The 14,527-nt window shown below is 46.2% G+C and overlaps 1 protein-coding gene across 1 annotated transcript; it reads left to right on the plus strand.

Moving 5' to 3' along the window:
* The first annotated feature begins 5,614 nt into the window (after nt 1-5,614).
* LOC120640657 (thionin BTH7-like) lies at nt 5,615-6,613 on the plus strand. The gene is made up of 3 exons (XM_039916561.1): nt 5,615-5,942; nt 6,028-6,102; nt 6,219-6,613. Exons 1-3 carry the CDS (start codon nt 5,702-5,704, stop codon nt 6,320-6,322), a joined length of 420 nt encoding a protein of 139 aa, XP_039772495.1. The 5' UTR covers nt 5,615-5,701; the 3' UTR covers nt 6,323-6,613.
* The last annotated feature ends 7,914 nt before the right edge of the window (nt 6,614-14,527 follow it).

Here is a 14,527-nt window from a genome sequence, read left to right on the forward strand (position 1 = left end):
CTTGTTGACGCAAAAGTTGAGCATCGAAAGGAATAAATATTAGCATAGGGTTATTTATTGACAAATTCCACAGATGCTGGTTTGAGAATGTGTGCAAGTGAATTTGGGCCAAAAACACAAGAAACTAGCAAGTATTACCCAAGGTATAAATGCTCAACTACGTACAAGGATCAAATGACCCACTAGACAGCCTCATATGAGAAGGAATGCAGCCCACAAGCAAGGTGACACATCATCAATCTGAGGCAATACCTTCTCGACGAATCAGATGCGTTCACGAGGATCCACGAGCCCACCAGAGCATCCAAACCGCCTTAAGACAAGCCATGCCCCCCATACATGACATGAGGACTCACCTAACAGCCTCCAGACCAAGAACAGGGCCGAACGGGCTCAGCCCACAGCCGGCCGACTGTAACATCCCGAAAATCTACCAAATAAATCACGCGTGGAAAATAATCTTCAAAAATTTTCATCGTTGAGCTCAAACCTTCCTAAACCCCTGAGCCCTTTTTCCCCGAAACCTGTCCCATCATATCTCTGCCCTAACATCCGAATCAATCACGGTCTCGTCTCTTTCTTTTTCCTATTCCGCGCATCGCGTACTGCCGACCGCCGCATCACGCCCGACCGGCACGCGTGCGCGTCCGGCCGCGGTCGCCGCCGCGAGATCCGCCGGTCAATCTCTCTTTTTCTCTCTCCCTTTCTTTTTCCCTCCCCCTTTTTCTCTTTCCTTTTTCTTTTCTTTTTCCTTCCCTCTCCCTCTCTCTCCTTCCTCCCTCTCCCCTGCCGCACACCCCCGAACGCCACTCGGCTCACCGCCTGCCCGCGCGCGCGCCTCCCCCTGGCCGTGCACCCCGCCACCAGCCGCTCCCACCCCCCGTTCCACGCACGCGCGCCTGCCCGCCCGCGCACCCCGCCGAGCATCCCTGGGCTGTGCGCACGCATGCTCTCGCCGCGCGCGGCGCACCGCGCCACGCCACGGCTGCCTGCCACGCGCTGCACGCATTCCATGCGGTGCCGAAGCCCGCCGCACCGCCTGCTGTCAGCACCATCACCGCCTTCCTGTGCCCGCCCTCGCCGCCGGCCACGCACACGCGCGCACTGCTCGCACAGCGCCGCCGCCTCGCCGCTCGAGCCGTGCAATGCGACGCCAAACTGAGCAGCCGGTCCCTCCACGTGCTCATCCTCCCCTGCGCGTTAACCCTGCCCGAGCCGTCGCGTCACCGCCGCGAATCGCGCGCCGCTCCGCTCCGTGACGCCGAGCACCATTAAAGCCACCCCGCACCGCTCACCGGCCTCCCCACCGGCCACCACCGCTCCACCGCCTCTCGCGGCCTATAAATACGCCCCTACGCCGCTTCCTCGCCACCACGACGCCAACCGCCACCTATAGCCTCCTCCTAGAGCTCTCCAGCGCTGCCGCCACCTCCATAACCGCCGAACACCGCCTGCCGCCCTGGGGAGCCGTCCATAGGCCGCCATCGCCCAAGGTGAGCAGGGGAATCTAGTCCCCAGGACTCCCTCGTGCTTTTCCTCTAGCTCTGGGCCGCCGCTAAGCTCCCCAGTGGCGCCACCACCATCGCCGCCGCCCACCGCCGCCCGCCGCCGTGGCCAAGTTCCCACGGGCCACATCCGCTCAAGCCGCGGCTGGGAATCAACTCCCCGTGCCGCCCTCTCCCTTTTCCCCCACTCCCCAAGCACTGACGAGCCCCCAGGTTGCCGGCCCAGGGCCGTCACCGGCGCGCCGGCCTCCTCCCGTGTTCTGCGGGGAGAGAGAGAAGAAGAAAGGGCAATTTGCCCATAACCCTTCCCCTTTTTTATTTGTTTAAGAACCCTTCCACCCTTTAAATTCCTAAATAAACCCTCCACCATATAAACATATTTATAAACAAAACCCTACCCTTTCCTAGAATAACCCAAACATTCCCCAGATTTCTAATCAGGTCCTTTCACTATTTACAAACAAGTCCCTGGACCCTTGTTTAGACCCTAAACACCCCGTTAACTTATCATTTCATGCGCAAAACAATCTCCAATCGACCTGAAACTTTACCATGCCATTACTAACATAGTTTTGGCCATGCTATTAGGAAACTGCCCAAAAATATTACTTCTATCTCCATATATTAATTTTTTTCGAATCGAGCTCAGCGATAAAACTTATATTTCTTTTTCTTGATTGTGTGTTTGTTTGTATGCGTCGTAAATCACGGTGTGAACAAGGTAGAACCCGTTGACGAGCAGTACTGCGAGCAAGCGAACGAGGACCAGTTCTGCGACCCCGAGCCCAAAGGACAGTACTTCGACCAGGACCTCCCGGAAGGCTTTGAAGACGACAAGTTCAATCCCGCCCTTTGATGCATGTTTTGTCCTAGTTTTTATAAACACAACCTATTGGCCTGTTTTTATAAAACTGCATATGTTTTGTCTACTAAAAACATGGTTGGATAGCCACCCCTTGATTTGTTATAACCATTCCTTGACCACCTAGATTAATGTCTCAATGTGTTTGGACGTTAATCGCCGCTAGAACGCTTAGGACCTTAAACACGATACAACTTGTTTTATAAACGAAAAATGCGTGAGTGTGTGGGAAGGGAAAAATGTGGAATTTTCGAAAGATAAGTTTAGACAGGATGGATGGCACTTCTGTGTGATTTGCCAAATGGTGTGCTCGTGCCTGTGTGGTTGAGCAAGGAAGGGAGATATCCATCTTGTCACAATTAAGGACCGAGTTGGTGTGTCATCTCACCTAAATCCACTATCGTGCAAACCACTCGACCGTTGTATGGGCAACGGCTTAGCATAAACCCCACTAGTTAGTCTGATAGCCATCGGGAGAGCTAAGAGCAACGGGTGATCAAGGAGAAGGGATTAGTTCTGTGTGACGTATGCCCCGGTTAAACCCTCTGTGATAGGTCAACGACCCCTTGGTGAATCCCGTGGTGGCTAGTTAGGTCTAGCTAAGGTGGGTAATGGCTTTGTTGGGATCTGCACCGACACTAAGGTGATCGAGTTGCGGTACCCCGCTTGTGGGTAAAGTTGCACACCTCTACAGAGTTAAAATTTATTCGAATAGCCGTGCCCACGGTACTGGGCGAGTTACGGTGTGGTCACATAACTAGTGTTTCTTCTGGGATTAGATGGGTTGGCGTGGGTTGTTTTGGAAAAGTGTCCGGCAGTTGTGCCATGTGCTACGGCGGATGAGGAGTCCGGTAGCAACTTAAAACTTGGATCCTGTGTTACTCAAAAAACTTGCTTTGAAAATTCTTTCTTTCAAATGAACCCTTGCATAAAAATCAGCTTTCCGCAAATTAAACCCTAGCCTTATCCTTGATTTATCCTGTGCATTATATTCTGTTTATACCCCCTCCGTGGATGTGGTTGGACTTGCTGAGTATGTTTGTACTCACCCCATTCTTAATTTTTACAGAGGAAGACCCAGACTTCATTCCCGAAGACGTCGAGTAGAGGTTCCGTCCTACACCCAACCTTGACTGTGGATAGGGTCACCCGCAGGAAGTTCCATATGGCGCAAGACTCTGATGACCCCCTCTTCGTAGTTAATATCATTGTGTGGGTGTTAGTTGTTATCCTCGCGATAGTGGCGCTTCACTGCCCACTTCCGCGTAGAGTTGTACGGTGATGTACCATCTGATGTAATAAAAGTATTATCAGCCTCCTGGGACTGATATTGTATCACTTTTAAGTCTTCTCTTATGAGGGGACGCTTCACCGACCATGATGGTCGGCCGGCCATGTGGTGGCGGCCCATGGGCCCCACCGCCTCTCAGAACACATGTGGAAAAGTGTGGTTGGTCCTCCATGGCGGTTTGGCTCAATCCCCGGGTGAATGGCTGGTGGTTCCCTCCTATAAATAGTAGGGGAGGGGGTGAGAATTAACACACACTGCACATCAACACTTCACTTTCCTCTTGAGTTTTTACTTGAGTTGAGAGTTGTCTTAGGGAGTTTAGGGGTAGAGGTACTCAGGAGGGGCGCCGGTAATGGCACTCTTCTCCAAATTGTACCTTTACGAGAGTGAGGAAGATAGTCAGGAGAAATGGCGGGTCCGTCGGCACTCTTCTCCGCTTGTACCTCGACAGATGCTTATTCGGTTGTAAGTGTTCGAGACTTTCTTATTTAGAATTAGAGTTTAGTTGCAAGTTATGTCTTCTGCCTTCTATTGAATTGAGTGTATGCTTAGTGTAGCATTTGATCCTAGCTTAAGACTCCGGATAGAGAAGGATAATCTTGCCAGGGTTAGGATTAGTACGGAATAGCATAGACGTGGTGTCTAGGCAAGACTTTACCACTCAGTTGTTCTATATTCTCATGGATTGTGAGGTAGCCGGTAGGTGGTGACAGCCCTATTCGAGCCCTAGTAACCCTCCACGTTCGGTCATAGGATAGAGCATTATTACCGGAGCAACTGGCTTATTTAAGCCAGGGGAAACTAGTAGCTCGAAGTATAAGGCGAAGTTGTCTCTTCCTCTAAACATAGATTCTAGATCTTAGGAAGTCCTCTCTGTCCTATCCCTCCTACACAAGTGTGTATCCTGGGATGAGCCTGAACCCGTAGATAGTGTAGTCACGTTCCTCAGTGGATACGATACCCTATAATACTCCTGGGTGAAAGCTACAGCGGTATCCGTGCGCTTGCGGATTTTATTCGTGACGTTACAAAGTACCAACAGTTGTCCTGTGACTTTTTTTACTTTCATCAAAGTTGCGTAGTGTCTGAGGGTTGCCGCCGAAGACCTATGACAAACTTGAGATTTTCGTCATAGGTTCTGTTCAATGACAAAGTTTCAAACGTCATGCCGAGAAAACATCATGGAAGCTACTATTTCTACTAGTGATATATTTGGGTCAGAGCTACCATACAACGGATGAGCATGAGACAACGGACGCAATACACAACCAGTATAGCTGGTTGGGTCCGGCTGTGGGTTATCATCGATCAGGACTCGTCTATTACTGACGGTTGGGAACGTGACGGTGATAGTTGGCTATCACTACCAGTTCAAGGCTAGACCCATCAGTGCCAGGTTGAAGCCACTAACGTAGCAGTAAGAGATGGTACTCACCACCAAGTCACTGGCTTAAAGCCGGCAGTGAGTCGGTGACCTTTACCACTACAAAACCTGCAACCACTACTATTAGTCTATCACTACCCGGTCCACTCAAACCGATGGTAATACTAGCTATAGACGTCACTGACGAGTCATAACTCATAAGCAACAGAACATCACTGCCATATTTTTAAAACAACCAGTAGTGAAAAAAAAATTATCATTGCAGGTTTTGTATTATAATCTGGCAGTACTAGCTTTCACTGCTAGTTTGTATTACCAACCCACAATGGACCCTGAGCCCCGGACTACCCGAAATTTTCTTCATCCATCCATCCTTGGGGTTACTGCATGTGTTCAACAAACATGCATGCACTGCATTGGAAGCTAGCCTTCGTCTTTACGTGGGAAGATGTCTCCAGCTAACCTTGATCTTTATGTGGCAAGCATGTGGTTCACATGGCACTCACTTAGGTATATCACAATAGTCATACCCGCTTGCAATGCATAGCCTGCTATAAATAGGAGGCATCACTTGCAAGTGCAGCCTCATCGATTGATCAACCCAGCCCACCAAAGCTACTATATTATTCCTCCGTGTTTGCAAAGAGAACCAGAGAGCCATGGGAATCATAAGCAAGGTGCTCATGTGTGTACTCATGCTAGGACTAGTACTGCAACTCGCCCAAGTAGAGGGCAAGAGTTGCTGCAAGAACACCGCCGCAAGACTCTGCTACAACACCTGTCGTTTCCCAACGCCCAAACCACCACGGGAAGTCTGTGCAAGCCTATGTGGCTGTATAATTCAAAAGGAACCAATATGCAAACCCCCTTATCCCAGTTTTAATTTGTTCCGCGACTCCGGTACGAATTAAGGAATTCATCCATTTCATTTTTTTCCATCAATCAAGAAATCATTTCCCTCATATATAGCTGTTTTGTTTGCTAGAGGAACCAGTCAGCATTCAGTACTGCAGCATGGGGTGTAGGTCTTCCGTGTGTGCCAACATGAGCATCAACGACGGTACGAAAATGTTAAAAGTCAAACAACAATAATAAGATACCTTTTTTCCTTATTTTTTTGGCTGAATTGAATGCCAAATAAAAATGGTTCCGTGCTATATATATGGACATCACCAGTTGACGGCAGCAACGGGATGGAAACAATTGTGGAACGTTGTGGCCAAGGTTGTGACCAATTCTGCAAAGGGTATGCCAGCATCGAGTCATCAGTTGATGCCTAATCATGCATATGCGCGTATGCACTGTGATTTCATGTCCAAGGCCAAGGGCACGTTGCTCCTTTAATTTGTGTTCAATAAAACTTGGATATCATGGATCGATTTTATCCAAGCCACTGTGTTGCCGGTTTTATGTATGTGTTTGTTTTTCCTTCTTTTGTCCAATAAAGGTCATCATGATGGATGCCATGTTCTTGTTGCAATGTCGTCCTGTCATAATCGGGATGTAATGATGTATGTGTTCTATCCTTGGACCATGAATAAACAATATAAGTATATACTTCATTTGTGTAATGATTTCTTTCACAATTCTATTGTCATGTTAATTCCTGCAAATTAAGTTTGGTACAGTGGGCATATTACTACCTTTCTTATTTTTCCAATGAGAACGTGCAATTGCTTCCTTAGCTATCCTACTGATGCAAGAAGGAATTAGCACATGTGTAGCTAAAGGATATTCTGTCTAGTGAGACATTTTTGAAATAGAACAGATGTAAGAAAAGAAAGAAAAAAAATATGGCTACCATGATTTGATAATACCTAGTATTTTTCTGGAACCCAGCCTAGTTAACCAGGCCACTAATTAGCAGCCAGAACCACATTTCCAGACTTCCAAGGTTCCAAGACAGTTTTTTATATTTATGTTTGCTACTGACGTACTGTCAAACAGCAACTTGTTTTCCTTCTTTGCTAGCTAATTGCAGTCATTTATTCATTTTACAAACATTAGACAAGTCACAGACTATATCTATTTCTTCTCTTCTTTCAAAGGAAGTTCAGAAACTGAGGTGTCCAATGTAACCATTGTGGGATGGAAATCTAACTACCTACCAATCACTACTGCAAAAAAGATTTTTAGGGGCGAGTAAAACACATTTTTATAGGCGGGTGCGGTACCCATCCCAAATTCTCGCAGCTAAGAATACTATTTTTAGGAGCGGGTAACATATCGCTTACAATTACATTATTCAAAAATGTTCATCTTTACCTTTGGTTGAATTGGATTTGGACACTTCAAATTGTTATTCTTACATTTGGCTCCAAAAAAATACTACAATTTCCCCTTATTTTACTGATGTGCTTAATTGAAAAGTAATTAAAGTTAACATACAATGCAAAAATCACACAGATGACAAGACCTGCCGAAGTGATGCTTTGCACCGCAGAGTCAGGAGTACAGTACATGAATCCGTGATTTGTGCAAAATAGCACCACCGTACCGCACCATGCCAAGGTGACTTCACGAAAAGCAGAGCCGCTGCGTAGCTGCAAAGCTCACATGCCTATGCAGGTCCGGTCGTCCGGCTTCGCTACTATAGAAGATGTTTTCAGGCTGTCCGCACTGGGTGCGGTGCGGTAAAAGAAATGCAACCGGACTTGCAATATGGTTTTACAGTAAAAAAGCTACGGTGCGGTAAAAGAAATGCAACCTGACTTGCAATATGGTTTTACAGTAAAAAAGCCCGCATCGGGAGACAGTATCCCGCACGGTAAAATCCAGTGTCGGCCTCCGCACGCAACTTCTAGTGCTGGTGCCGGGCGACGGTATCGGCTGACGCTGCCGCCCGCAACCGTACCTGGCCTCCGCATCCCACTGCCGCCATGGACGGATAGAGAGAGGGGAAGGGGAGCTCGAGGCCGCCATGGATGGAGAGAGACTACTACAGAGCCATTTGTCCAGGTTTCAAAGGGCTATTTGTCTCGGTTTTGGAACTGGGATTCGGCCGCCGGGACAAAAGCCCTTTTGTCCCGGGTGGTAGAACCGGGACAAAATGTCCCTCGCGCTAAAAAATCTTTGCGCCCTGCGGGATTGGAACCCAAGACCTATTGCCTAGCGCATGGCTTGCTTGACAACTCACCTAAGTAGTACATGTGACTCAGTAAAGAATAACTCCCTTTTGAACTATCACGTGGAGGGGCCTTTTGTCCGGGTTGGTAACACCAACCGGGACACAAGGGTCCTTTTGTCCGGGTTCGTACCACCAACCGGGATAAAATGGTCACCCTTTTGTCCGGGTTGGTGTTACCAACCGGGATAAAAGGGTTGGACCTTTTGTCCCGGGTGGAGCCACCAACCGGGACAAAAGGGGGGCCTTTTATCCCGGTTGGTGGCTCCACCCGGGACAAAAGGCCCCTGCCCCCCCCCCCCCCCGCTGGCACGGCTAGCCTTTGGACCCAGGACAAAAGCCACCTTTTGTCCCGGGCCCAAAGGTAACCGGGACAAATGACCTGGAATAAAGGCATATTTTGTAGTAGTGAGAGGAAGGGGAGCTCGAGGCCGCCGTGGACGGAGAGCTCGTGGTGACGCTCCTCCGCCGGATCTGGCCGTTCGAGCTCGACGCCCATGGATACGCAGGCTTCGGACAACTGTCTGGAATTCTCTCTCTCTATTCCATGTCCCCCCTCAACGTACAATGAGCCGGGTATTTATAGGCGATGGTTTACCTTGCAATCCCCGTAATTTACACTGTAATGCCCTCCAACGGCTAGATTCTTGGAATATTCCTAGGATAAGGCCGTATTTTTACACTATGCAGTGGGTTATAGCTGGATTCCCGCTCTGTTCCCGGGCCTGCTCTCGGACGTCGTCATCTGTCCGCGCGGTCTTCACCACCGTCGCCGAAACTACACTACAAAAAATCTGTTGATCCATGACGATTGAATTTTGTCATAGATCACTGAAAAACCGTCATAAAATAGTATCTATGACGATCTCAAATAACGTCATGTATTGAGCGTCACAGATCACACATCATAACGTTCCTTAAATTTTCGTCATAAATTGCTTGATCCATGATGTTTTAAAACCGTCATGGAATGTCCCCGGGCCCCCGAAGCCCAACCCAAGCCCGTTTTCTATGACGAAAATTAACGTCACAAACAGTATAAGTTTTGTCACAGATTTAATTGCCATGTCACACAATGGTGGCATGAAGAATGACGTGGCTGTTGACTTGACGATGACGTGGATAGCAATGATGACATGGCTGCTGACATGGCAATGATGTGGACAGTGACGTGGCAATCGCACGTGATGTGGCAAGTGACATCAGCAGCACAGCCCACAAGTGGATGGGCCCAATTCAGAGTGGGCCACCAAATTGGGCCTAATTTCAATTCTTTTATTAGAATAGTCATTACAGCCCAGAATATATATACCAAAATTGTAAGACCATTTACCACAGCATCAAATCAAATACAATATCGTATGATTTACATTGAGAAGCACCTCAAAATTTACATGCAAGTTACATTCATCTTGCATCAAAAGCAACACTAGAAACAAAAACATCAAATATTCTAGCATTTGCCTTCAAATTTCCAATCTCTTCTCACTGTTTGTTCCTTCTACCATTTCATCCTAACATGAAAAGAGCACATTGTCAAATATTAATTAGAGGACAATATTTGTATTTGTGATGGAAACTACTAAAACTAGCAGAAATTCACATTGACAAATATTAATCAGAGGGATATTTGTGATGGAAATTACTGATACTAGCACGAACTGGTTCAATTATAACAGTGGAATTAAAGTTGTAGACTTAATTAAAATACTACGCTCAACAATTGACACTAGTGATAAAAAGTAATCAATTAGGACATGCAAACCAAATGTTCTAGCACCAAATGAGACCAGCTACACAGGATACTGCTGCATCTATAAATAATCAGAGCTGTGTTCAATCAAGCATGCATGACAGGATGAGCATCACAATTAAATTGACTGCAAACCAGTAGCAGTGTAGTCTTTTCTTTGTGTTAAAAGCTAAGTGTGGCACTAGGAATTATGTGGCACTGAATTGAACAATGAGCAATCAGACTACTCAAATTGATAGAGGCGTTTCAAAGACATTGCAATCAAATTGTTGAACTACTGCTCACCTAAAAGTAGAGTCTGGGCTTTTTCCTAGGCTTCTGCACCACGCCAAAACAATTACCTGTATCCAAGAGAAGAAGAGAAGAAGTTGCAGGCACTAACAGCTAGTTGAAAGCGAACTGAGCTACTAAAAAATCAAACAAAGTAACTTCGATTAGAGTTAAAGATTCCATATTAACCTGGCCACGGATCCCAGCAATATGGAGCTTTAGCCTATATATCCCTGCTGGTACCTGTAGACCACATTGCTTGCACTTGATCAGCATATCAAATTGCAGAGAGCACTAGCAGTAGCAGATCAAATAAATAGATGATACATATGGATTTACAATATCTCATGACTACACATTAAAAGATATCACATAGGTAAAGAGGCCCAAAAAGGATAAGACATTGGGCAAATCTTAGTGACAAGCAAACTGCAATATGACTCTTTACTTTAATTGGAGAATGCAAGCATGCTTGCCCAATAAATCATTTCTCCTCTCTTAGAAATCAGATGTCGATAGTAAATTGATCCAAGTTCAACAATCATGTGGACTGCATTTCATTTGCATACTAAACTTAGAAGATATGTGCAAACTGTAAACACTACATGTATGCAATTTCACGTGTAATACAAGCTCGAGCATATCATGTTAATACTGTTTACATGATTGCTGACATACTATTGTACTTGAAAGCATAGAGCTGCATAAAAACAAGGAGCTCCCCAATTCATAGATGTAGCAATGCAAAGTTATATATTAAGGAGCAATTTCCTTATCATATATTAAGGATTTATACAACAAATTGCACATGAGTTCTTTGCATTGTACAGCATAGCAAATTAGCTATATTGCAATCAGTTAACTAATCTGTACAAGGAGCAAATAGCCATAGCCATATACCATTCAGAGCTTAAAAGATGGAACTTGCAGCTCAATTTGATATCTCAGCCAGCCAACCAACCAATGCACAGGAGGGCGCCAATACTAACAAATCTGATAGGTGTATTTTGTCAAACACGTGATAAGCGTTCTGCAGTCAAAAATTTCTAGCTCAGCTACCCATGTTAATTGGAAAAGATAGCAATTGCAACTACAATGACATAGTGTAATCTAGAGATCCACAAAGCATAGTGCACGGAGACAAAACGCTGCAGATCTAGATCTCGTGGCAGGCTTACCTAGCCATGGTGGTCGGCGTCCTCGATGCATCGTTGCCGCCGGAAGACGAGCAACTTGTGGCCGTGGCCACCGCTCACTCGGCCAGCCAAGTGCGTGGCAACAGCTAGCAGCTAGCTCGGCGTCGGGCGCCGGCACGGCACGGCACGACATGGCACGGCTGGCGCGTCGAGGCCCCACAAGCGTCGTGGCGTGGGTCTACAACTGCTCCGACTGCTCGATGCACGGGAACCGGGCAGATCCACCTCCTCGACGGCGGCAACCTGCTTCCCCATGGGTGAGTCGCGCGCACCGTGGCCCCCTGCCGCGTGTCGAGCAGGCCACCCCGCCGTGGAGGCCGGCCGACACGCAGGCCCCGCCGCGCGTCAAGAGCGGCACGCCCACAGACCGGGCCACCACGCCGGCCGCGCCGCGCGTCGAGGCCACGCCGCGCCGGAGGAGGAAGGAGCTCACGCGGGGGGAGAGAGCCACCGGAGAGGGTGATCTCCCTATCCGCAGAGCTCGACCTCCACGCCCATACGGCCGGCCCGCGCGGAGCTCGCGCAGCGCTCGCCACGAGCAGATCTGAGGTGGGGAGGGGGGAAGGAAGGGAGAGAGGAGGGTCTGAGAGGGAGTGGAGGCGCCGTCGCTAGGGTTAGCGAACACAGGAGAATTAGGGGCATTGGGGGATTTGAGGGGGTGGGGAGAGAGGCCGCGGTCGAGCGGCGGCTCCGGCGCGGGAGGACGCCGGCTCACGCGCGGGCGCGGGCGCAGGCGCCGGCGCCAGCGCCGGCACAAGGAGGCCAGGGAGGAGGAGGCCACCGGAGAATCTGAGGGGGTGGGGAGGGACGAGAGAGAGAGAGAGGGGGGGGGGTGTGGACTGTAGCAGCGCAGGAGAAAGGAGGCGGGCAGGCGGGGGTGTGGGGAATGGAGGAGCTAGGGTTTGTGTTGAGCGCGATTTTATATCCATGGAATCTGATTAGAGTCATCGGATCGGCGATGAACGGACTGAAATAGTTGGGCCATTTGGACTGAGATGGGCCTTCTTTCATGCATTCTCCATTTAACTTTTTTTTCTTTTTTATTTTATTGTACCATTGTAAAGTAACATATAAAAATAATTATTTTATATATACCAATACATTTTTAATATGTAATAGACTACATATAAGATATCTTGTAAAAGTTTCAAAATTTTTTGAACTGGTTTACTATTTTCAGTACTTTAAATGAATATCTATGTGGTTATTGAAAATGATCACAATTTGAATTACATGCATCTCAAATAGTATTTAAAAACTCCCAAAAAATAATTCAAAGAAGTTTGATCCATTGTAGCTCATATCCTAAAAAAAGATAAAAGTTTCTAATGTTTGCTAGGGATAATTCAAACTTCTACTTGCAATCGTAATATAAAATAATGATAATAATACCTAAAACTTATTCGAAAATTCTGGAAATCTCCATAGAATCTTTTTATGAATGTATAATCCTGAAATAAAATTTTCAATGGAATTTAAGATATTTGAACTATACATTGTTCATAACGGATACACCTCTCACATAGTTTCTTGTAATTCAAGTCAACACATTGAGATTTGAATACCTCATAACATGTTCGAACATGTATGCACCTCAATTTTGGACACCACCTTATGTTGACAATAACATTGAAACATATCAAGTTATATTAGCAATTGTTATGCTAAAACATGATTTTCAATTCTCTATGCGGTTGGAATAAAACATGTCATACAAAAACAATCAAGATATAGCAATTAACATATAAATAAAAGCCACAAAATAACAGATCCTGATTTTATAAAAATTCAGAAAAATAAACCATCAAAATCGGAGTTCATATGAGGAAGAAATAAACCATCAAAATAAACTAAAAAGAAAAAGATGAATCACACATCTGTTCTTCGTTATAGGGTCACGTCACAAGAATAATATAAAAGTATTATTGCCCAACATATTCACAAACCTAGGCGCGGTGCATTGGTAAGGTACCCAGGTCTTATCGCCATGGCCCGGGTTCGAACCCTCGTTACTCTCCGAACCTCTTTTTTATACAAATTATTAAAACATGAGATTCTAGTGTATAAATATAGTCATACTAGCCATCATCTCAACTGAAGGTGTGGAGCAGTTTGTAGGGCGTGAGTTTCTTACCCTGAAGACCAGGGTTCTATGCGCTATAAGCGCACGTTACTTTTTATTTTTCCAAATTAAAGCACGAAGATTAGTATATAAAGGATAATACCAAAACTATTTGCTGATGAAGGTGTAGAATAGTGGTATGGTGCGGCAGCTTGGTTTTTGGTGACCAAGGTTCGAATGCTCCATTCCTTCTTTTTTAACCCAAAATTTTTTATCGTTATTTTTTTGGTGAACAGCCTTTTTGGTTTTCTTATCACCAATTCTGCGGGAGTATTTTTTTTCTTCCATCACACGCAAATAAAGGCAACTTATTTTTTCTTATTTCCTACCTTGCACAACACCCACGTTTCTTAAGAAGAAGAAGTAATGCATCTTATTTTCTTTAAAGTAAGCCACATATTTGTTTTGTCAAATTTGTGGTTGAGCATAGTATCAAATCCACACACAAAACAAAGGCAACTTATTTTTTCTCACTAACACAAAATGATGAATGTAAAAACATATAGTTAAAATAACTATGACGATTTCTATGACATTAATGTTAAAACGTCATGTTTTGTGTGCTCAATTATGACGAATTCAATAAAACGTCATATTTTGTGGGCTCAATTATGACGAATTCAATAAAACGTCACAAAGTTCTGGGCCTAAGGTCCATACATTCAAATTCGTCATAGATTATGTGCAATTGTGACGCTCAACTTAAATGTCATAAAAATTTCGTCATAGATCACCACATTTCTTGTAGTGCTACTCAGGAGGCGCCGCTTCGCAGCTCTTCGCACATCGTCGCTCGAGATCTTCACCACCGTGGCCAAAGCCGTTCAAGAGACGCTGCTTCGCAGCTCTTCGCGCATCGTCCCTCGAAGTCTTCGCCATTCCTCGAAGCCCTTCGGAGCAAAGGCGCCTTCGGCCCTTCGCCTAACAGGCGAAGGCATGGTCATTGACGATCTCCGCTTTGACTCCGACGGTCCATGGACCTTTAGTCGATGGCCGAAGGTGGTATCCCCAACAGTAGGC

The sequence above is a fragment of the Panicum virgatum genome, chromosome 7K (assembly GCF_016808335.1).
Source record: "Panicum virgatum strain AP13 chromosome 7K, P.virgatum_v5, whole genome shotgun sequence".
Classification (NCBI taxonomy): domain Eukaryota; kingdom Viridiplantae; phylum Streptophyta; class Magnoliopsida; order Poales; family Poaceae; genus Panicum; species Panicum virgatum.

Bases quoted from the DNA above. Each gene is read 5' to 3' on its own strand.
- LOC120640657 (XM_039916561.1), top strand. From the start codon at position 5,702: ATGGGAATCATAAGCAAGGTGCTCATGTGTGTACTCATGCTAGGACTA. The intron at 5,943-6,027 runs GTACGAATTAAG...TTTGTTTGCTAG, and splicing joins TAATTTGTTCCGCGACTCCG to AGGAACCAGTCAGCATTCAG. The intron at 6,103-6,218 runs GTACGAAAATGT...GGACATCACCAG, and splicing joins CAACATGAGCATCAACGACG to TTGACGGCAGCAACGGGATG.